Source organism: Bufo gargarizans, chromosome 1, assembly GCF_014858855.1.
Source record: "Bufo gargarizans isolate SCDJY-AF-19 chromosome 1, ASM1485885v1, whole genome shotgun sequence".
Lineage (NCBI taxonomy): Eukaryota > Metazoa > Chordata > Amphibia > Anura > Bufonidae > Bufo > Bufo gargarizans.
Genome location: NC_058080.1, coordinates 739,996,321 through 740,020,129, shown reverse-complemented (window position 1 = coordinate 740,020,129; position 23,809 = coordinate 739,996,321). Strand labels below are relative to the sequence as shown.

General features: G+C 45.3%; 1 protein-coding gene across 1 annotated transcript in view; it reads right to left on the bottom strand.

Annotated features, from left to right (window-relative positions):
- The window catches only part of SAMD4A (sterile alpha motif domain containing 4A), a 79,137-nt gene extending 63,644 nt beyond the window's left edge, over positions 1-15,493 (bottom strand). The window contains 2 exon segments of the mRNA XM_044293004.1: positions 13,754-14,256; positions 15,393-15,493. Coding sequence (XP_044148939.1) covers positions 13,754-13,949 — 196 coding nt within the window. The 5' untranslated portion in view covers positions 13,950-14,256; positions 15,393-15,493.
- Positions 15,494-23,809: the final 8,316 nt, after the last annotated feature.

The window sequence follows — 23,809 nt, the reverse complement described above, 5'->3', positions numbered from 1 at the left end:
TTGCCAATAAACTGTATAATTGATTTCATGTGTTCTGGTATTTTCTTATAGGAGTTTATATTGTGTTTTAGGCCGAATGCACACGTCCGCGTTCCACGGCTGTGAGCGGTCCGTGGTATCCCGGCCTGGCATCCTGCTGAGAGCAGGAGCGCACGGCGTCATTGGTTTCTGCTATGACGCCGTGCGCTTCATGCCGCCGCTGCACTACAGTAATACACTCGTATGATCTATACGAGTGTATTACTGTAGTGCAGCGGCGGCATGAAGCGCACTGCGTCATAGCAGAAACCAATGACGCCGTGCGCTCCTGCTCTCAGCAGGATGCCAGGCCGGGATACCACGGACCGCTCACAGCCGTGGAATGCGGACGTGTGCATTCGGCCTAAAACACAATATAAACTCCTATAAGAAAATACCAGAACACATGAAATCAATTATACAGTTTATTGGCAAAAATTCATGAACTGGTCTTGGTATGTGACTGTTACTAGTTCACCTTAATTCTAAATTTAAAACGAGTCCAGCAGCAGCATTCAGCTCCTCCAGGTTTCCTCTGGGCTGGGCGTCAGGTTTCCTCTGGGCTCGGCTATCAGGCCTGCTGCTGGCTGGGGGCGGGCTTACAGTGAGTCAGACTCAAATGAGGATCATCGCTGGATTCGTTGATCTGTGCGGCGTGCGGTGCCTGGACTCGGAGTCAGAAGAGAAGAGGATCACGTGAGAGAGGGGGCGGGCGCTGCGCAACATGAATAATTATGGCTCGGACGGCGAGCAGGCGCTGCGCTGCGCAAATATTTCTGGCAAACATTTTAAAGGGGCCGCCGCGGAGACGAGTGGGCCCCCTAACTTACAGTGGGCCCCGGCACTTGCCCGGGTTTGCCGGGTTCTGACGCCGGCCCTGGTCACTACTCACCTCTGCATTGAGACCACCAATGTGGTACAACGGCTCTTCTGGGGCTAGGTACCCATCTGTGTGCCCTTATGGGCTGGCAGCCCATCTACTACACAAAGCAGAATTTTAGCCAGTGCATTGTACTCATTGCCAGCAGTCGTATCATGGGGCAAGGCTTCATTCATGAGAATACAGTGCAGAGAAGGCAAAAAAAAATACAAAATAAAAAATATTACAACCAAAATAGCACCGGCTGTATATGTGGCATCTGCAGAAACTGATAATTCTATGTGAAAACCACAGCAGTCACAAGGATCAAGGGCCTAGCGCAGAGCTGACAAAAATAGCTTTATTCCATTGCGACACGCAAGGCACGGCGTACGGCTGCAAACAGAAGCAACAGATTATACAGCGCTAAAACAATGTCTGCAATGCAGAAAGGCAGCTCTGATAGACCGAGCCAGACAAAGGGAAGGAAGAACCGGCAAAAGGGGGAAGAAAAGCAGCAGATTTAAATGGAAACAGATAAATGACCCGCTATTAATAGCCGGGGAAACAGGAGGCCGACTTCGAGACACTTAAATTCAGGGCCCTGATCAAGACATTGTTTGGGGGGGGGGGGGGATTTAATTTCCCTACTTTGACAAAAAAAAAAAAAAAAAAAGTGGGACTTAAATATTGATGACCCATCCACAGGATAGCTCATCAATATCAGATTGGCGGACACCCAGGGCGATAGCTCTTTGCATGGGCTGCTGCACTCTGCGCTCCAGTACAGGCACTGGGACAACACTGCTCCTGTGAATAGTACTGTAGCGCTGCTTTTATTTTAAGGGGTTATCCCTATAATGCCCCACAAAGTGCCTGGGCACTTCATACAGGTTATACTTACCCAGCTCCCTGGCACCCGCATTGCTCCTGATGCCTGCCACATCAAAACATCTGGCGACGGGGGGAGGGGAGCAACCAATAGCAGGCCGCGACAGGGGACAAGCCTCCCCAGCATTGAGAGTGCCCCCCCTCCCGTGTCGCTGGATTTTTTTATCTGTGCCGTGCGGGCATCAGGAGCGACGTGGGGAGCGGGGTAAGTATAACCTGTATGAGGTGCCCGGGCATTATAGGTGTCGGATAACCCCTTTAAGTGATTGGACAGCTTACAGCAGGGCATGGTGGGAGTTGTAGTTTTACAACAGCTGGAGAGCCGCCGGTTGAGCATCCCTGCAGTAGCCCATTCAATCAGTGGGGGTGACGGGGAAAAAACAAACAAAAACATATCGATCTGATATTGATGACCTATTCTGAGGATAGGTCCTCCGTACTGTATTCACAGAAAACCCCTTTAATTTCACTACTTTCGTAAAGTTATCCACCCCACCTCTACCCCAATGTTTTGACCAAGGGCTTTCACAGGATACCAAGCACAGCGCTGTACATTGTATAGTGGCTGTGCTTGGTATTGCAGCCCAGGCCCATTCACTTGAACAGGACTTAGCTGCACATAGGCCACGTAACTGACAAGCATGAGGTCATCGGCCTAAGAAGAGGCCGGAGCGCTGTCATAAGTCAGACCCCCACCCGGTAAGATATTTTACACCTGGAAAACCCATTTAAAAGAAGCTACAAGTAAAAGAAATGATGTACCACTAAAAAGGCTACAAAACACTGCACATAGGAAAAAAGGAAAAAACACAACAACAGTAACTTATAATGGAAGGTCTTCAAGGAAGGGAAAACGATGCACTGCGTACTACCTAAGGGCATAGAGAATGCCAAAGCAGTTTAAAAGCCATCTCTCCTGACCCCTTCTCCCAATACACTTGCATGCTCGGCTTCTATAATTTTTATTTATTTTTTCTGCAGTGGCCGCGGGAAATCGGAGTCTGCTCCGTTATCCTATACAGTTGAAATATATAATGCCAGTGCATACCGGCCAGATGGGGGCCATAACGACTCTTGGCCTCTATTTGGTGAATGGGGGCTATGGAAATGCTAAGTGTATACGTCAGGAGGTTTAATGTACTTCACCCAATATCGCATAAAATAACAAATAACTGTGGCATACAGTGCCCATAGTTTACCGCCATACAGTGTGCCAGGCTCTGTTCATATGATGAACTTGCAATGCAGTCAAAACTTTCGACAAATGCAGCTGTGCCATATGATGCCTGCAGGATATATCGCGCATAGGCAGCCATGCATGCCATGCAACCGCAGGCTGCATTATTCTATACTATCCCATAGAGGACACACCCACACACATCCATGGGTTGACACACACACACACACACACACATCCATGGGTTGACACACACACACACACACATCCATGGGTTGACACACACACACACACACATCCATGGGTTGACACACACACACACACACACATCCATGGGTTGACACACACACACACACACACACACACACACGGGTTGACACTGGTGTTGAGCGCGAATATTCGAATTTTAAATTGCCAATATCGACACTTAGAGAATTAACGAATATTTAGAATATAGTGCTATATATTCATAATGAAGAATATTCATCATTTTTTTTCTCCCATCTGAACACATGATTCCTCCCTGCTTCTTGCTTGTGGGCCAATGAAGTCATTGGCTCACAAGCAAGAAGCAGAGGGGAATCATGTGTTCACTTCAGATGGAAAAAAAAAAAAAAAAATGACGAATATTCTAAAAAACGAATATATAGAATATAGTGCTATATAGTAGTTTTTTTTAGAATATTTGTCATTTTTTTTTTTTCCATCTGAAGTCATGATTCCTCCCTGCTTAAGTTGCTTGTGGGCCAATGACTTCAGGAATCATGTGTTCAGATGGAAAAAAAATTGGAGATTATAAAAACGAATATATAGCACTATATTCTGTAGCGCTCTATATATTAGTTTTTGACCTTGAAGATTTTCGCGTAAAAAAAACAAAACAAAAACTTAGAATATAACGAATATCATGAATTCGAATATGACCACTGCCACTCATTACGGCCACTGCCACAAATTCTGGTATTGCAGCTCAGCTCCGCTGAAGTAAATGTGCCGGAGCTCCACTACCACATACAACCTGTGCACAGATGTGTCGCTGTTTTTGGAAGCAGCCACCTTTTTCTAATTCTGGCCAACTCCTCAAAACTCTGGTAGGGTAGAAGAAGGCACTGTGGATGTCCGGCTGACAGCTTTCTAGATCTGACCCAATAATCATTTGGCTCCCCCGTACAGATACAAGCTTGATTGGCCAACAGTAGTGTTGGCAGCTGTTATGGGGCCCCTGAGAAAAGGGCCCAGCTTGCCCCCCCCCCCTTTGCTATGAGCTATGTGAACACAGTGATAAAATTAGGACTATGGCCACATAACAGAATTTTGACCCTATATAGCTGTAGGTCTGGGTATCTGCTCACAGAGAGGTGGCCTGTAGGTATATCATCATTTCTTATGCAGCATTCCCTACATTAGAGAGCAGCTAGAGGCGGCCGAGTCTCTTATCCGGGATTTTTCAAGTCATTGCATGAAAAAGGTCATAAAATGCTCAAATTATTTCCGACTACTTTCCAACTTTGTTACTTATTGACTTGGCATTACTATGCGAGCAGGTAACATAGGCAGACAGATGTGGTACCGTTTTTGTGCCAGAAATCAGCCACATTTTCTAATTTTGGAAAACCCAATTTCATCTGCGTACAGTGAGAAGCAGCAGCGGCGGTGTGGGGATCAGGAGCGGCGGAGCCAGGTGAGTCGATTCCCTCTGAGGGGCCCGGGGGGGGGGGGGGGGGGGAGACTGTTTGTGATATCGAATAACCCCTTTAAGGGGCATGTTGACTAGGTACGTTGCAACATACAGTTTATATGGGTGGCCAGCGCTCTATCAGCTCATGCATAGTAACTCAATTGGAGATACAAAAGTGTTCCATTGATCATTCACCGCCAGCTCGAGGTCAGTAGGGATTAGATCAGTGATGGCTCACCTCCGACACTCCAGCTGTGGCGAAACTACGACTCCCAGCATGCTCCATTAATTTCTATGAAGTTCTGAGAACAGCCAAGCAAGTGTGCATCTTGGGAGTTGTAGTTTTACAACAGCTGGAGTTCCGGAGTTTAGCCATCATGGGATTAGATCCTCATCAGTCGGGGTTGGAGAAGGACAACCCATGAGGATGCCATGGGGCCTGGTCTTACCTGGTTCCGTCCCCTTTTTAATTGGGTGTAGATAATCTGGAGAAAGCTTCTAACCCCACAAAGAAAGGACAGAGGGGGTATTATAGATGGGTGTACCCCTTTAAAATCATAGCGCTGGACAAACTTTAAATAATTCCTCTTTCATCCCTTTTCTAAAGCTGCTAGCTGAAGTGCACCTCCAGATCAATATGTGCATGACTCAGACGATCCCCCATAGAATATGAGTCAACAACTCAGAACCTAAGTCACAGTAAGAGAGCCAGCGACAACTCAGATTATTTCACGTCGTGACCATTTACCATATGAAAGCCTTTTCGTAACACTCTGGAACAGGATATTCTAGAATAGGAACCTTCACAAGACTAAATGTATACAGGTGAGAGTCGAAACATTAGAATATCGTGCAAAAGTTAATTTCAGTAATGCAGCTTAAAAGGTGAAACTAATATATGAGAGACTCATTGCATCAAAGCGAGATAGTTCAAGACTTTATTTGTTATAATTTGGATGATTATGGCTTACAGTTTATGAAACCCCCAAAGTCACAATCTCAGAAAATTAGAATATTACATGAAATAAAAAAATAAATAAAGTATGTTAAAAATGTAGGACCTCTGAAAAGTCTAATCATGCATATGTCCTCAGTACTTGGTTTGGGCCCCTTCTGCATCAATTACTGCCTCAATGCGGCGTGGCATGGATGCCATCAGCCTATGGCACTGCTGAGGTGTTATGGAAGACCAGGATGCTTCAGCCTTCAGCTCTTCTGCATTGTTTGATCTCATGTCTCATCTTTCTCTTGGCAATGCCCTATAGATTCTCTATGAGGTTCAGGTCAGGCGGGTTTCCTGGCCAATCAAGCACAGTGATCCCATGGTCATTGAACCAGGTTTTGGTACTTTTGGCAGTGCGGGCAGGTGCCAAGTCCTACTGGAAAATGAAGTTACCATCTCCATAAAGCTCATCTGTGGAAGGAAGCATGAAGTGCTCCAAAATCTCCTGGTAGACGGCTGTGTTTACTCTGGACTTAATGAAGCACAGTGGACCAACACCAGCAGATGACATGGCTTCCCAAATGAAACTTCACACTTGACTTCAAGCATCTTGCATTGTGTTCCTCTCCATTCTTCCTCCAGACTCTGGGTCCTTGGTTTCCAAATGAGATGCAAAAGTTGCTCTCATCAGCAAAGAGGACTTTGGACCACTGAGCAACAGAGCAGTTCTTTTTTCCCCTTTAGCCCAGGTAAGACGCTTTTGACGTGGTTTGTTGTCCAGGAGAGGCTTGACAAGAGTAATAAGACATCTGAAGCCCATGTCCAGGATCCATCTGTGTCTGGTGGCGCTTGATGCACTAACTCCAGCCTCAGTCCACTCCTTGTGAAAGTCCCCAACACTTTTGAATGGCCTTTTCCCGACAATCCTCTCCAGGCTGCGGTCATCCCTGCTGCTTGTCCACCTTTGTCTTCCACACTTGTCCCTTCCACATAACTTTCCATTAATGTGCTTTGATACAGCACTTTGGGAAGATCCAACTTCTTTTGCAATTACCCTTTGAGGCTTTCCCTCCTTATGGAGGTGTCCATGAAGGTTTTCTGCACAACTGTCCAGTCAGTAGTCTTTCCCATGATTGTGATTCCTACAGAACCAAACAGAGACCATTTTAAGGCTCAGGAACCCTTTGCAGGTGTTATGGATTAATTAGTTGACTAAAGTGTGACACTTTGAGCTGAGAATATTGGACCTTTTCACAATATTAAAATTTTCTGAGATTATGGCTTAGTTTATGAAAACCCCAAAGTCACAATCACCCAAATTATAACAAATAAAGGCTTGAAATCTCTCACTTTGCCTGTAATGAGTCTCATATATTAGTTTCACCTTTTAAGTTGCATTACTGAAATAAATTACCGCAACTTTTGCACAATATTCTTTAAATTTTTCGAGTTTCACCTGTATTTATCTATTACTTGCCTAGTGCAATAAAGCTGGGAAGACTACAGACACCAAGGAGCCAAATTTATGGGGAGCTACTTGCAAGGTCTTCACACTATAGTGGGGGAGGTCGAATGGCTAGGACACATTACCAATGTCTGATAGAGGTGGGACCCACCTCTGAGACCCGCACCTATCCTTAGAACGGAGCCCGAAAAGAGCCTGAGGGTGCACCTTGCATGCTGCCTTGATTCATTTCTATGGGAGCACCGAAAATAGCCAAGCGGCGCGCTCGGCTATTTTCGGAAGTCCAATTGAAACGAACAGGAAGTGCACCACGCAAGCGCGGCCACCAGACAGCGCTCAGCTATTTTCGGTGCTCCCATGGAAATGTATGGAGAGAGTGGATGCGCATGTGCGGTGGGCCCTCCGTCAGTTTGCAGGCTCCATTCTAAGGGTAGGTGCGGGTCCCAGAGGTGGGATTTGCAGGCTCCATTCTAAGGGTAGGTGCGGGTCCCAGAGGTAGGATTTTCAGGCTCCATTCTAAGGGTAGGTGCGGGTCCCAGAGGTAGGATTTTCAGGCTCCATTCTAAGGGTAGGTGCGGGTCCCAGAGGTGGGATTTGCGGGCTCCATTCTAAAGGGTAGGTGCGGGTCCCAGAGGTGGGATTTGCGGGCTCCATTCTAAAGGGTAGGTGCGGGTCCCAGAGGTGGGATTTGCGTGCTCCATTCTAAGGGTAGGTGCGGGTCCCAGAGGAGGGATTTGCAGGCTCCATTCTAAGGGTAGGTGCGGGTCCCAGAGGTGGGATTTGCAGGCTCCATTCTAAGGGTAGGTGCGGGTCCCAGAGGTGGGATTTGCACCTATCAGACATTAGGGGAATATCCTAGCAATATGCCCCCAAAGTCCAAGATTGGACAACCCCTTTAAATAGCGCTGTGGTTTCCACAAAATTAGCTAAGATATATTACAAAGTTTCTTATCAAATTACATAAAAATGCCTCCTTCTCCACTTATCAATATCTTCTCCTTCCCATGCCTCCTGTGCTGATCATTCACTCTAAATTCACTACCAAAATCTGTCTGGAGAGAAAAGATGGATTATCAACTCACTGAGTTGAGGAGGGCAGATAGAGGCACAGAGACGATGCTGCTGTCTCTTGTGTTATCTCTCACCCCAGTACTGGATTCACAGCTACAATGCTCAGTACTTATCACCTCTATGAGGTGCTTCTGAGGGTATGCTACTACAGAGAGACAGGGGCGCAGTGTTTACTCTTCTCTGTGCGCAGTGTATGGGAGACATCATAGCAGCTGGTATACACCAGTAGCTCAGAGAAATTGGAGTAGTAGTGGTGGAGCGTGAAGAGGGAAAAACTGGTGAAAAGTGCCATATACAAATCATATAATGGTCAGATATAGCCAGATTATAGAGCACAGGATGCTGCACATGGGGCAGGGGAGAAAATAATACCATGCAGAGGTCAGAGGAGCAGTTTCAGCTCTGGGCTGGTTGGGTTCAACAGGTTACAAGGCAAATAAAAAGTGACGCAATAAAGAAAAACATGTTATTCAGTGTATACACGGCCATATAGACATGACATGATTATCAGGTTATCCTAGACGGGAAGTCTAAGCTGCTACATATCAGGATACAGACAATTCTGCCGTCAGCCAAGCTTGTTTTTAGAATAGGAAAAAAGGAACACACAAAAAAGGAAAAGGATAAAATGAGCCTTCAATATTCTTCAATTTATCATTGAGATGTACCATGGTTCTTACATCAGGATAGGTCATCAGTATCTGATCGGTAGGGGTCCGACTCCCGACTTCGCCCGCCGATCAGATGTTTGAAGAGACGGCCTTATCCTAGGCCAGTGATGTCATGTTCATCGGTCACATGGCCTAGGCACAGTTCAGTCGCATTCAAGTGAAGGGGACCGAGCTGCAGTACCAAGCACAACCTACTGTCCAGTAGATGGCGCTGTGCTTGGTAAGGCGGTGTTGGGAGTCGGATCCCCACCGATCAGATAAAGATGACCTGTCCTGAGGACAGGTCATCAGTATGAAACACGCGGAGAACCCCTTTAAATCTATACTTAGACAGTATCGCTGGACATGGTTTCCTTCCCGACTGATCACTTGGGGAATCTGCAGCCATCCCATGCGTATAAATGGCTGAGATTATAACACACGGCCAAGCCGAGTCCTCCAGAGGAGAGCTACAGTTTCTTAGTACACCTTCTATGGCATCCATACTATATGTCCTAACCTCCTATAATGACGTGCTAAGGCTCCGTTCACATCTGCATCTGAGACTCCATCGTTTTTGAAGGGAAAACCAGTGTGACGTGCAACATTATTTTACCTGTCTATGGGCACCTCAGCAAAACCAGTCAGATCCCATCCTATCAGGTGCCGCTGGAGTCTGACATGCAAGGAAATGAAATCATAATCATTCCTCTATTATTCCTACTAGAAGTTATGAATATATTACTAGCAGATTGTAGTGATGGTCCAGATGGGTGTTACCAGTTGGGGGCGTGTCCCTGCACAGTCCGACACTATCCAGAGCGGAGCGCAGGGTGTAATTCACGCTGCAGCCAATAAGACACCAGCTTTTAACTTTCTCCTACGGGCTAGAGCCGTGATCGATTGACTTTTTTTGTGGAATAAAGTGTGTGACGATCAGCATCAGGATTAAATTAAAAAGGGTTTCGGCGTACGTGTCTCAGTCGCCCCCGTGTGACATGGGAAGCTGTCACTTTTCTTTCGCCACTTCCTCCTAATTATAAATCTCTTACATTCCGCTGAGGCCGAGGGAAAGTTTAAATGACCAGAACTAGATGCAAATTTCCTGGAAGGTGCAAGGCTGGTAAATGACTGACGGGTGCATAATGTGTGATGCACAAAGGTTTCCGATTTCATTGAAAGGGGTTTTCTGAGATTTTTTTTTTAACGGATGACCTATCCCTCTGCATAGGTGATCAGCAGCTAAATCGGCGAGGGTCCGACCCTCCCTGCCGATCATCCGTTTGAGAAGGCAGCTCTGATTGGGTAGTGTCAGACTGTGCAGGGACACACCCCACACTTGTAACACCCTTCTGGACCTTCCTTGCACACTGCTAGCAATTGCATAACTTCTAGCAGGAATAATAAAGGAATGGCCTAAGCAGTCATAAGAATAGATGCAGCAGAATTGTTATTATACAATGCAAGTTTATGTTGGAAAAGGCGACATCTCTTCTTAAAAGGGGTTCTCTTGGATCTTGTTATTAAATGTCCTATCCTCAGAATACGCCATCAATATCGGATCTTCTAAAGCCAGTGACGTCACCATATAAAAATCGGCCAATGAATGGCCAATGAATGGGGCTGAGCTGCGATACCAAGCACAGCCACTATACAATGGATGGCGCTGTGCTTGGTGAGCTGTGAGGAGGCCGCGGCACTCACAGCAGTATCGGTGCCTTCTCAAACAGCTGACTAGCGGGGGTCCCATGAGTCAGACTCTCGCTGATTTCATATTGATGACCAATTCTGAGGATAGGTCAACAATATGAAAATCCCTTTAAGTGGTCACATAACTGAACACCATAAAACCAACTAAATTGAACAGCTGAACCACCTTAAAACGAAAGGTACAGTTAATATAAAGAAAATACAAAAGTAGAACAAAAATATTACAACCGGCACAACGACTCCACATAATACGGGCTGGAAATATCACTGCGAGCACGGGGAAACCATGTGACTTTAGCAAATAAACTATCATTCACATCGAATACAAATGCAAATGCAAAGCAAAAAAAATAAATCATCATATTACTAGATTTGAGATTTCATACTTATGACCCCCAGCATGGCCAGAGCTGCCAACCTTTTTCAACTGGCAGGAAACCCAGCTGCCAACGATTGCAGCCTCTAATAGAAAACAGCTGGAATAAGCCACGGCATTCTTCTCTCCGTGCAAACACATGGAAGCTGCATTGACCGCGGCGCTGCAGCCAGGCCTGAGGAATTTATTACAGAAGAACACAAATCCAATCTTAGACCCACTGCCTTCCATAAGGCGTAGAGAATGCATAGGCCACAATGCAAATCCTCTTACTTTTCGGTTCATAAAATAAAAACATTTTTTGGTTTAGAGCATAGGGGGAAAGAAAAAACTAAAAATAAATCTCCTGGCCAAGTTCTTACAGCTGAGCAGCGACCAGGTTAAACACAGAAAATAAACTGCACAGCAAATTAATTATCCGCTCATGCTGCATGTTACTTAAAATGAAACTAGCTACCTTGCCAAAAAGCCTACAAAATCCAGACTCTACGTGACCTGACTTAGTTATTCTAGAAGAAACTGCAAGATAGCGAGAAAAAAATAAAAATAAATAATAAGTCCATCATTCATTCTAGCGTAGTTCAAGTACACAGAAAGAGCACGGTCGTGAAGACGACGACGCCTAAGAACAAGGGAAAAAAGTCACAAAGAAAAAAAAAATATATATAAAAATCCTTGAGACGCACACAGGACGATTGTTCCAAAAATCATGCAAGGGAATATTCTGACCACTGCATTCATTTCCCTGCTTAGTTGCTATAGGCACCTCCATTGTAGGCAATCGGTTCACTTTTATTAGTGCTCATTCCCACAAACTTATTTTCTTTCTGTGTCCATTCCATTTTTTTTTTGCGGACCGTATGCGGAACCATTCACTTCAAAGGGTCCGCAAAAAAACAAAAGCAAAGTGTGCATTCCATTTCCGTATGTCCGCTCCACAAAAATATAGAACATGTCCTATTATTGTCCGCATTACAGACAAGGATAGGACTGTTCTATTAGGGGCCGGCTGTTCTGTTCCGCAAAATACAGAATACGCACCGATGTCATCCGTATTTTTTGTGGATCAGTTTTTGCAGACCGCAAAATACATACGGTCGTGTGCATGAGCCCTTAGGGTGAGTTATCCAGCCCAATGCATATTCACTGGGTATTAACACATGGGCAAACAGACATGGCGCTGGCCAGCCTAATGTACAGGGCTGGAACACTACTATGGTGGACACACACACACACACACACAGAGCCATGCGGCCTTTCCTGATGACATCATCAGGACTTCGTAGGAAGAGTTTAACATAGGCCAAGTGGAAAACCTCTTCAGATAATGGCATCAACCAGGTAAAAGCACAATACTGTAGACATGGACAAGGATAGGTGCACCCCTACAGACACTTGACCATCCTTAAAGGAGCCAACCGATTTTTTTGTTGCTCACCCTTCCCAACTTCTGAAAAGGGGATATTCAGTGATTCACTTATGGTTAAAGTGACAATTTCTGTGGGTTTGGGAAGCCATATGGTACAGGGTCTTTGGTATTTCTACAGGAAGTGAAGACATTCCATACACTACGTTCCTTCTGGAAGTCAGGCCTCCAGGGAACAGAAAGCCTTCAATGACGTCCCATTTGGGGGATTATTGGCCGATCAGTTGTCCTTGGGATTGTCCATATAAAAAGGTCCCAAAAGCAACATGGCAGACTGGCCAATGAATGAGTCCATTTAGGAAAAAATATTTTCTGAAAGTTTGATTCCGCCATACCAGTGTATTTTTAGCTTACCACAGGCAAAAATTTTCATCCAGATGGATGACATTTTTTGGCAGAAGTCTGATGCCGGCCGTAGCGAATAATCGATTGTGTAAAATTTTTGAAACAATGGATGGCTGAAACTGTCCATTTCTGTTGAGTTTGAAAACTTTTCTCCAACGTGTCTAGGGCTTTTTAGGATACCTGCCAGAGGTGTAACTTACCGTAGCAGCAGACCTATGCGACTGCTATGGGGCCCAGGGCAAGAGGGGGCCCAGTCTTAGTTGGTATTATCTTCTCTGCTTCTGGAGGTGAGAACTTGGTCAGGACTCAGGAGCAACTTTTAGCAAATGAGGCAGTGGAAAACAAATGGCCCAAAGGTCATTGAAAAGGGTTTGGTTTGATCTTTGCTATGGGGCCCTTACTTCTCTATGTACGCCACTGATACCTGCACATGGGTGCGAGCTGACAAATTGATTTTCGCACAGATTTTGGTGTTCCCGCACCAATGTGTCGGGAGGATCAGTAGGAGAAGAGGGATGGAGCGCGTCAGAGGAGAAGTGTACAGAGCTGACAAGGAAATGTCGTTTCAGCATCAGGATTTCAATAACATTAAAAACATGACAGGGAACGTTTTTGTGTGGGAAAATCTGACCACCATTTAATGCTTTCATTAGGCCAGGGTGGACTGAGAACCTGCAAAGTTGGGAAAAGTCACACCAGTTTTGAACCAGTCTGCTGCCACAACTTGGTGATCACATTGGGCTTTGGTGACATTGTCTGTGCCACAGGGGAAGGGAAAAAAGTGGTTTAGCCATGGATTTTTTTATTTATTTATTTTACTATCCATCCCTACATGAAATTTTTGGCAGCGATTTTTGATAAGGATGATCTTCACCTGTGCCTTCAGGAAAAAGCAAAAATCTACAGCAGGCATCCTCAAACTGCGGCCCTCCAGCTGTTGCAAAACTACAACTCCCAGCATGCCCGAACAGCCTACAGGTATCAGCCTACAGCAGGGCATTGTGGGAGTTGTAGTTTTGCAACAGCTGGAGGGCAGCAGTTTGAGGATGCTTGATCTACAGAGAGGAGTCAGTGATATGTTACTGTAACACCTATGGTCAGACTGCACAATATAATACTCCACATTTCCGGAATCGAAACTTACCGGGATTATTGGCTTCCCCTTCAAGTATGTGCAGTTCTGTACAGTCTACCAAGGAATGCTCCAAGCAGATCTGTAAGAATCTGGCTTGGGTCCTGCTAACCCTTTTCAGCAAGGACAGCAGTGCAACAGTTTGTTCGCATTCATTCCAGCCTTTAAACCAACCCGACAGCATTCCTACTTGATCCCGAAACATCATGATGAGAGGAAGATAGACAGGATCCACAGAGAAATTTGGAGATGTAAAAAAATAAAATAAAAATGGGTCTAATGGAGATTTTTTCTTTTTTTTTTTGGGGGGGGGGGGGGAATATTTTTGTAATATTTCTTATAGAGGGACGGCTCTATCAACAGTACAAATTAATGGATGGTTGTATTATCCACTTCAGGCATACCCGTCGTGGGGTTTTTGCTGGTGTCCTGGGTAGTGTTTTTTCCAGATCTGACGTCCCTTTCGGTTCTCTCTCGGACTCCTCCACACCCGCATTCCAAGTCAATGTTCACAACTGTGAAAATAAGACACCGATGTGACACATAGAAGAAAATGCGTGACTCAATGCAATTCAAGGCTCGCTACTCTACAGCCCATCAGACTGGGCATTGTTGCAAGTTAAAGTACTCAATTCATTTTCCTCTACAGTTAACATCTGCAGTCCGGCAAATAAAAAACAAACAAATAAAAAAACGCTACTTTCCGCTACATCCAAGACCTAAACCTTGACAGAGGGAGGCGAATGTACACAAGGGTTTCCTACAACCCCGAAACAAAATGAAAATCAATCTTTTTCTATTTGGTGCAGTGATTAAATCAAACTTAGCTGTTTACTCACTGGAGGCAAAGAAATCAGCAGCACCTACATCACCCACCAGCAGATATTTCACACATGCCAGCCGAATTCCTTTCAACAGCAGATTCCTCGCCACAAGCATTATAAATATATATCTATATCAAGAAACGTAACCAACTGCTGTACGGAAATCATTCAATGGGTTAAAAAAAAAAAAAAAAAAAAAAAAAAAGACAGATTGCCACCAACCTGAGGTATGGTCATTAATAAATGGGCTAAATGCAAAAAAAATAAATGCTCCCAGATGACTGCAAAAAAAAAAAAAAAAAAAAAAAAGGGGGGGGGGGGGGGAGGAAAGTTGATTTCCTATCTTGGAGCAGCAATGCATGTATTCTTAGATGTCAATGAGGTAGCAGACAGCAGCGCAACAGATTATACTACAGCATGAAATATATACACCTCTGAGCTGTGTGGTTCACATGGCTTGGGTGCTAAACAGATAAATAGAGAGATAGGATATTATATTCTGCTATATCCCAATAATATCTGCAAAAAAATTGAAAAATAAAGATAATAATCAGCACCAGACCATAGAGCAGACAGGAGCCACTATTGCAGATGTCCATTGCCTCCATTCACAAGTGACAGGGCAGACTGGATAATACAGTATTTATAAATACAGGGGGGAAATAAACAATCCATGGAAGCCCACTAGATACAATGTTGCAGTTTGGCATGAAAGTCAACAAATCGCGTAGAGCGGTGGATACAATGTTGCAGCTCCCTACTGAGGGTCTCCCTGAGCTATCTGCTCGCCCCCTCCTCCCCATTCCCTGGGTGACAGCAGCACCTACCTGCACCAAGTGCATTGCACCAGAGAGAGACCCTGTGCTGGAGCTAGAGGTGCTGTTGCTCTCCCTCCCTGGGCTTTGCCATGTTGAAGGCTCTGTGCTCGCTCCCTCACTTGCAGAGACTGTGAAGCTGGGAAGCGCCAGCCCAGGCTTCCCACATGCTAATAATTAACATAAACCATTACGTCATGGGCTCGGCACTGAGGAGAGGGGAGGAGGGGGAGAGGCACCAAAATAGAGAAGGGATCACTTGGGAGGAGGGGGGCGCATTCCTTGTGCAGCCTCTGCTGCTGCTGTCAGGCTTTTTGGGAGGGGAGACCGCAGAGGACAGTGGGTGGGGTAGGCTGAGGGCAAGCTTAGTGTGAATTCACCCCCACCCCTCTCTGCGTCATTTAACACTTTTTTATTTATTTTATTTAGTTTGCACACCATAATGCACACTGGTTTCATGTATGAATTTTTTTTTTTTCTTTTCTGGGTGCATACATGTGTGTAGTGTTAGAGTAGAAAGGCCAATTCATATTGGCATGGCGCAGACATTGGCATGGCACAGACATTGGCATGACTTCAGCACGAAAGTTGCAATTTCAGGAGGTTGGCAAATCATGGGCTCCTCCTGCCATAAAGGAACCCATGGCAGAAGTCATTCTCCACCTAAACCCATGATGAGCAATTCTATCGCTTGATAATGCTCCTGATGTCGCCCTTTCTAAGAATTTCAAGAATCGGACGACCCCATTCCATTGGTCCATCAGTGGCGGACTTTACCACCAAGCGAATGCTTGGGGCCTCAGAGATCAGGGGGCCCCCACTGCTGGAAACAATCAGTTGGGTCCCATCTTGGACATTGGTGGCATATCACTGGGTGTGGTGTGCCCTCCGGCACTTTGCGGGCTCCGTTTTAGGGTACTTTCACACTAGCGTTTTTCTTTTCCGGTATTGAGTTCCGTCCTAGGGGCTCTATACCGGAAAAAAACTGATCAGTTTTATCCCCATGCATTCTGAATGGAGAGCAATCCGTTCAGGATGTCTTCAGTTCAGTTACTGTACGGTTTTCCGTAACACTTGCCGGAATGCCGGATCCGGCATTATTTTACATTTGAATGCATTAATGCCGGATCCGGCCCTAAGTGTTCCGGAAAAACTGATCCGGTTTGCGCAGACCTTTAAAAATTTGAAAAAGATAAATACCAGATCTGTTTTTCCGGATGACAACCGGAGAGACGGATCCGGTATTGCAATACATTTGTGAGACGGATCCGCATCCGGATCCGTCTACGAATGGTATCCGTTTACATACAGGTTGCCGGCGACGGAACTGCCTACCGGAATCCAGCGATGCTAGTGTGAAAGTTCCCTTAGGCCCCTTGCAGACGAGCGTGTCCAGATTAGGTCCGGATGCGTTGCGAGTGTGTTCAGTGAAAAATGCGTGATTTCCCAGGCAAAGTCATTTCGTCGCCGGAACTGCCTGCTGGATCTGGCAATTCGGACGCAAACTGATGGCATTTGTCTTTCTCTCTCTCTCTCTATATATATATATATGTAAACTGTATATAAGGGCTCGTTCACAAGAACGTATTTTGCGTTCCGTATACGGGCCGTTTTCTGCGTTCCGCATATCAATGGGTCCGCAAAAGATGAAGACAGCACTTTGTGTGCTGTCCGCATCCGTTGCTCCATTCCGTGGCCCCGCAAAAAATGCGGACAAGAATAGGCATTTCTATAATGGGCCTCCTGTTCCGTTTCCGCAAATTGCGGAAGGCACACGGGCGGCATCCGTTTTTTGCGGATCCGCAATTTGCGGACCGCAAAAAAAGGCACGGTCGTGTGAACAAGCCCTAAACCTGCAATTTTCACACTGTCCTCTAGGCCTAAAATAAATTAAGGCTTTCTATCTTTTGAGGGCAGTTACAGTACATGGGCCATAGACACAATGAACAGGAGGGGACCCTTCTATAAGAATGTTGTGACCTGTGCGGAGGTCAGGAGGGAGTAGATAAGCTCCGATATCACCTATTGTGAGTGGTGGATCCTGTCTTATCTATACAGAGGTGTTACTTGTCTGTGTAATTCTGCCTGTGGTGATAAGGATAATGGCTGCTGAAAAGTAACCTGTACAGAACAGGAACTCATGACCTATTAGACCCAGCGGCCAGTGCGAAAATTGCAGTGATAAGAAAAAAATTTAAAAAATAAATAAATAAAAGCAACAAATAAAAAAAAAAATGGTTAACATAAAAATGTGATTTAAAAAACAGGACATTTTCTGATGACTAATTTCCTTTACCCAGGAATTATTTTTACACCAAAAGCCCTAAAAGGCTTCTAAGGCCTCTTTCACACGAGCGTGTTTTCCGCGTGGGTCCAATGCGTGACGTGAACGCATTGCACCCGCACTGAATCCGGACCAATTAATTTCTATGGGGCTGTGCACATGAGCGGTGATTTTCACACATCACTTGTGCGTTGCGTGAAAATCGCAGCATTCTCCTCTTTGTGCGTTTTTCACGTAACGCAGGCCCCATAGAAATGAATGGGGTTGCGTGAAAATCGCAAGCAAGTGCGGATGCGGTGCGATTTTCACGCACAGTTGCTAGGAGACGATCGGGATGGAGACCCGATCATTATTATTTTCCCTTATAACATGGTTATAAGGAAAAATAATAGCATTCTGAATACAGAATGCATAGTACAATAGGGCTGAAGGGGTTAAAAAAATAAAATAAAAAATGTAACTCACCTTAATCCACTTGTTCGCGCAGCCCGGCATCTCTTCTGTCTTGTTCTGTGAGGAATAGGACCTTTGATGACGTCACTACGTTCATCACATGGTCCGTCACATGATCCATCACCATGGGTGGCATGGGTAGGAAATGAGCAGATGGGAAACGACGGCTAGAGCTCAGCCTACAGTACTTTTGATTTGCAGACCACGAGGTATAAGTGATTCACCTGGAGTAAATATATCTATTAAAGCAGTAAATTAATATCCGACATTCTTATACACTGCATGCAAGTCCGATATCGTATAAATAGTAACTAGATGCTGGATGTTCATGCACCGTAAACAAGCTGTTTATGTTTGTAAACCGCAGAATTAACATTTCGTATAGTGCAGGGTCCGCAGAAAGGCGAGACTCCACGATATCTAAATCACACAACAACCAGCGCTCTGGTAAGTAAAGTCTATGTCCAAATATTTGTTCCTACTTAGATAATGACAATATATGCAATTGCACTGGCAGTTTGCTGGTTACTCACGGTTGGATGTAAAGGTAGGAAGTCCCATGCCTGCCGTGGCGTTGCACGTGGTCTCCAGCACCTACAAGGCTTACCTCCAGTTTATTCGCTCCCTACTGTGAAGTGTATTGCAGCTTGTCCATCGTGCTGCTCACTTGACACTGTGGGTGTCGCGGATGGTGTTACAGAAAACTAGAAGACACAAATGAAGATCCGACTGACTAAGAGCCCTAGCTCTCTCCCTTACTGCTCAGCCTATGCAAAAATCTCAATGGTAGAAAATTGCATACCCTCGTTCCTCGACTGTATGACACCTGAACACCCTATAATAGTGAGGGGACACGACCACCGGCTCCCTACACTTAATACGGAGGGAGTCAGGGTCACCTAGGATCAAGCCCACAGGAAAACAGAAATAAAGAAACAGACTTATCTTGTGGATGCAGCAGTAACAGCTTCTAGCATCAGCACACTCCAGGAAGTTGTATAAACCGCAAGGTAAGGCAGTATGGGGAGGAGATATATAGGGAGGCAATCACTGCCAATAGATGACAGCTGGGAGAGGGAGGAGAGATGTCAAAACGAAAGCAAAACAAAAGAAGATCATGCAGAAGGTACTAAAGAACGTCTAACAGAACTTCTCAAAGATCTGGTGGTGACAGTGGGATGTATCGCAGCTCAGTAATCACGTGTGTGGAATAGTGAGGAAATCAAAGCCCGTTTGTTGCATTCAGTCCGGGCAGGTAACTCGGCAGTGGCTTCTGTCTCGAATAGCAGCTCATAAATGGCGTGTCTGGAGCGCTCCAAATTCTGTCCCCTTGTAAATCCAAATGGATACTTCCGACCTGGGGGTCTTCTGAAACCAAACGCGTTTCGGAGCTTTTTGTGTGCTCCTTCTTCAGTTGGTAATGGACCTCCAATGTCAGTACCCGTTAAATACCCACAACTCCCTCCAAAATATTTGGGATCACAGAAAGGCGTGGAGTGGATTCTTCCCTTACATTTGGATTGTCTATACCTTGATTAGGAGTCCTGTGATTCACCTGCATGATTCGGGCGGTTTATACATACCGTACATTCTATGGTTCTTTGTTTCATAGTTCCAGCCCCCTCTACGGCCTATATGGACTGAGTGGTACTTACATTAAAAAAAATTATGTTTTATAAAAAATGCCCGCTTGATAATTCGGGTTCCACATGTAATACCTGGTGGCTTTAGTTCAAATGGAGTGAATGGTGGAAGCCGTCTACCAAGAGAGGACCAAGGTGAAGGTATATAAACACACCTGGTTCTCCTGTCGGCACCAAACTTACAGGAACCCAAATAATTCTAATTCCGCATTCAAGCCGTCTGGTAGCAGTGAATTTAATTCAAAGATTCTCCTCGATTCCAATCTGGACATCCTGCTGATGGGATCTCCTCCCCTCCAATGTTTTTGAGCTACTTCAAGTGCTACATATTTTAAACCTGCAGGGTCTTGATTATGTATTTGTTTAAATTATTTGACAAAGGATGTTTATTGTATCCATTTTTGATGTTTGTGATATGTTCGGAAATCAGTTTTTTGAGAGTTCTCTTAGTTCTGCCTACATATTGTTTGTCACAAGGACACTGAACGAGGTAAATGACACTTGACGAGCTACATGTTATGAAGTCTCTTATCGTGTGCATTCACCGTTGAAGCAATTTCTGTTGTCTTTCTTGGAGATGTGGTGATCTTACATTTGTACACTTACCACATCTATAGAAGCCAGAGTCATCCCAGCCCATTTTTGGATAGAGTGATCTCCTTTCTGGTGATGTTTGACAGATGGGGCCACTTTGAGGCCTAAGTTTGGGGCTTTAGTGAAGATGATTTGAGGAACAGTGGGGACTATATGTCCTAAAGTCTTATCTTTTTGGATGTAGTGCCAAGGTTTTCTAACTATCTGCTGGATCTTTCTATATTGAGTGTTATATGGTAGTAAGATGCGTATGGCATCGTCTTCTTGTTTTTTGGGTATCTTAGGCCCCTTTCACACGGGCGAGTATTCCGCACAGGTGCGATGCGTGAGGATAACGCATTGCACCCGCACTGAATCCCGACCCGTTCATTTCTATGGGGCTGTGCACATGAGCGGTGATTTTCACGCATCACTTGTCCGTTGCGTGAAAATCGAAGCATTCTCCTCTTTGTACGTTTTTTCACGTAACGCAGGCCCCATAGAAATGAATGGGGTTGCGTGAAAATCGCAAGCATCCACAAGCAAGTGCGGATGCGGTGCGATTTTCACGCAACGTTGCTAGGAGACAATCGGGATGGAGACCCGATCATTATTATTTTCCCTTATAACATGGTTATAAGGGAAAATAATAGCATTCTGAATACAGAATGCATAGTACAATAGTGCTGGAGGGGTTAAAAAAAATAATAATAATTTAACTCACCTTAATCCACTTGCTCACGCAGCCCGGCTTCTCTTCTGTCTTCTTCTTTGCTGTGTGCAGGAAAAGGACCTGTGGTGACGTCACTCCGGTCATCACATGATCCATCACCATGGTAAAAGATCATGTGACAGACCATGTGATGACCGGAGTGACGTCACCACAGGTCCTTTTCCTGCACACAGCAAATAAGAAGACAGAAGAGAAGCCGGCTGCGCGATCAAGTGGATTAAGGTGAGTTAAATTATTTTTTATTTTTTTTAACCCCTCCAGCGCTATTGTACTATGCATCCTGTATTCAGAATGCTATTATTTTCCCTTATAACCATGTTATAAGGGAAAATAATACAATCTACAGAACACCGATCCCAAGCCCGAACTTCTGTGAAGAAGTTCGGGTTTGGGTACCAAACATGCCGATTTTTCTCACGCGCGTGCAAAACGCATTACAATGTTTTGCACTCACGCGGAAAAATCGCGCGTGTTCCCGCAACGCACCCGCACCGCCCGTGTGAAAGTAGCCTTGTCCTCTGTAAAAAAAACTGTTTGTCTGTCCATGTTACGTACTTTGGTCAAGGAGGTTTCTAACACTGTCAAAGGGTATTTTTAGTCAAGAATTGTTGTTTCATTTCTCTTGCTTCCTCCTCAAACTTATCTTCTTTAGTGCAGTTGCGTTTGATACATCGAAACTGACCTAACGGGATATTTAAAAGCCAACTAGGGAGGTGGCAGCTGGTGTATAGAATATAGCTGTTCTTACTGGTCGGTTTATGATAAGTGTTGCATACTAGGTTTCCATTGTTAATTGTAAATCTGGAGATCTAGAAACTCTATTGTTGGGTCACTGATATTAGATGTGAATTGTAAATTGTATGAATTGATATTGATCTCTTCCAAGAACCTTTGTGGGGTGAAGTTCTGTCATTTTGCCAAATAAAGAATACATCGTCAATATATCTTTGCCATAGCGCCGGATCTGCCCCCAGCTTGGGGGGTGATGACTTGCATCAATGCTTGCATTCACTGCAGGCAAACAGAGATCTTAAAAATGATAAACATTGGAAGTGTAGGAGGACTGATGCCTGATCCAAGAAGTTCCCTCTTAAGTGCAGATGTGTCTGTTGTATTATATTACACATGGGACATTGTTTTGAAAGTGTGTAGTTTCCCTTAAAAAAAATAAAAAAAATAATCAGGAATCGATCCGGAATTGTTTATTAAAGGAAGCAAATAAACTGCGAAAACCAAATACAGGATATTGTCACATGACTGAATTCTATAATGTCAGCAGGATTGTATTTCACAAGATACACAAAGGTTTACATCAGGGCTGCGATAAATACGGAAGAGCGAGTAACATTTACAGTTTCTTAAAGAGAAACTCCATCACAAAATTGTGATGATCCATTGTTCAGATGCCCTATGGCAGGCATCCTCAAACTGCGGCCCTCCAGCTGTTGCAAAACTACAACTCCCAGCATGCCCGAACAGACTACAGCCATCAGCCTACAGCAGGGCATGGTGGGAGTTGTAGTTTTACAACAGTTGGAGGGCCACATGGTGTTGGTCTTCTATTTGGGGATACCCAGTGGTTGCCACGAAAGCTGTCAGGGTATGCTGGGAGTTGTAGTTTCCCCACAGCTTGTGAACCACGGTTTGAAGGCCACTGCTGTCAGGAATGCTTTCGGTACCCAAATAAGTTAGGATGGCGGCCTGGCGATGGGCACCACTGGCAGCAGGTGACACTGGTCCATATGAGAAGCTGGTTGGGTGCTCACACTGGAGAGCTGCGGCAGTTAAAGGGGTTCTGCGGGCTTTTAATATTGATAACCTATCCTCAGGATAGGTCATCAATATCAGATTGGCTGGTGTCCAACACCCGGCACCCAGCCGATCAGCTGTATGAGGAGACGGCGCGCGCAGGGTGCTTGTGCCATCTCCATTCTCTCTTCCTGCTTGCTGCTGCTTTGCCATAGACATACAGCAGCAGACAGGAAGGGAGATAGGACGTGCACGTGTCTCCTCATCAATATCAGATTGGCTGGTGTCCAACACCCGGCGCCCAGCCGATCAGCTGTATGAGGAGACGGCGCGCGCAGGGTGCTTGTGCCATCTCCATTCTCTCTTCCTGCTTGCTGCTGCTTTGCCATAGACATACATCAGCAGACAGGAAGGGAGATAGGACGTGCACGTGTCTCCTCATACCGCTGATCAGCGGGGGGGGGGGGGGACCGATCTGAAACTGATGACCGATCCTGACAATAGGTCATCCATACTAAAAGCCCTGAGAACCTCTTTAACGATCCACCAACATGTACCACACTGTGGTCACCATTGATTTTCATGGGGTTTGAGGCATATCGAATGGGTACTCCCATCCCATGGATGCCATGCATGCTTTGGATTCACACCTATTGGGAGAATGAGGTCTGCGGACTCCCTCTGGATGATCCCCGGCCACCACATTCTCAATGCAAAGCTGTTGCTTAGCTGTTTTACTCCCATACCCTTCATGCACAAATAGCTCCCCAAAATGGGTCCGCATCCGTTCCGCAATTTTTGCGGAACAGGTGCGGACCCATTCATTTTCAATGGGGCCGGAATGTGCTGTCTGCATCCACAATTCCGGATCCGCACTTCCGTTCCGCAAAAAAATAGAACATTTTCTATGAGAGTGTCGGCGATGTGTGGTCCGCAAAATGCGGAACGCACATTGCCGGTGTCCGTGTTTTGTGGATCCGCAGAACACATACGG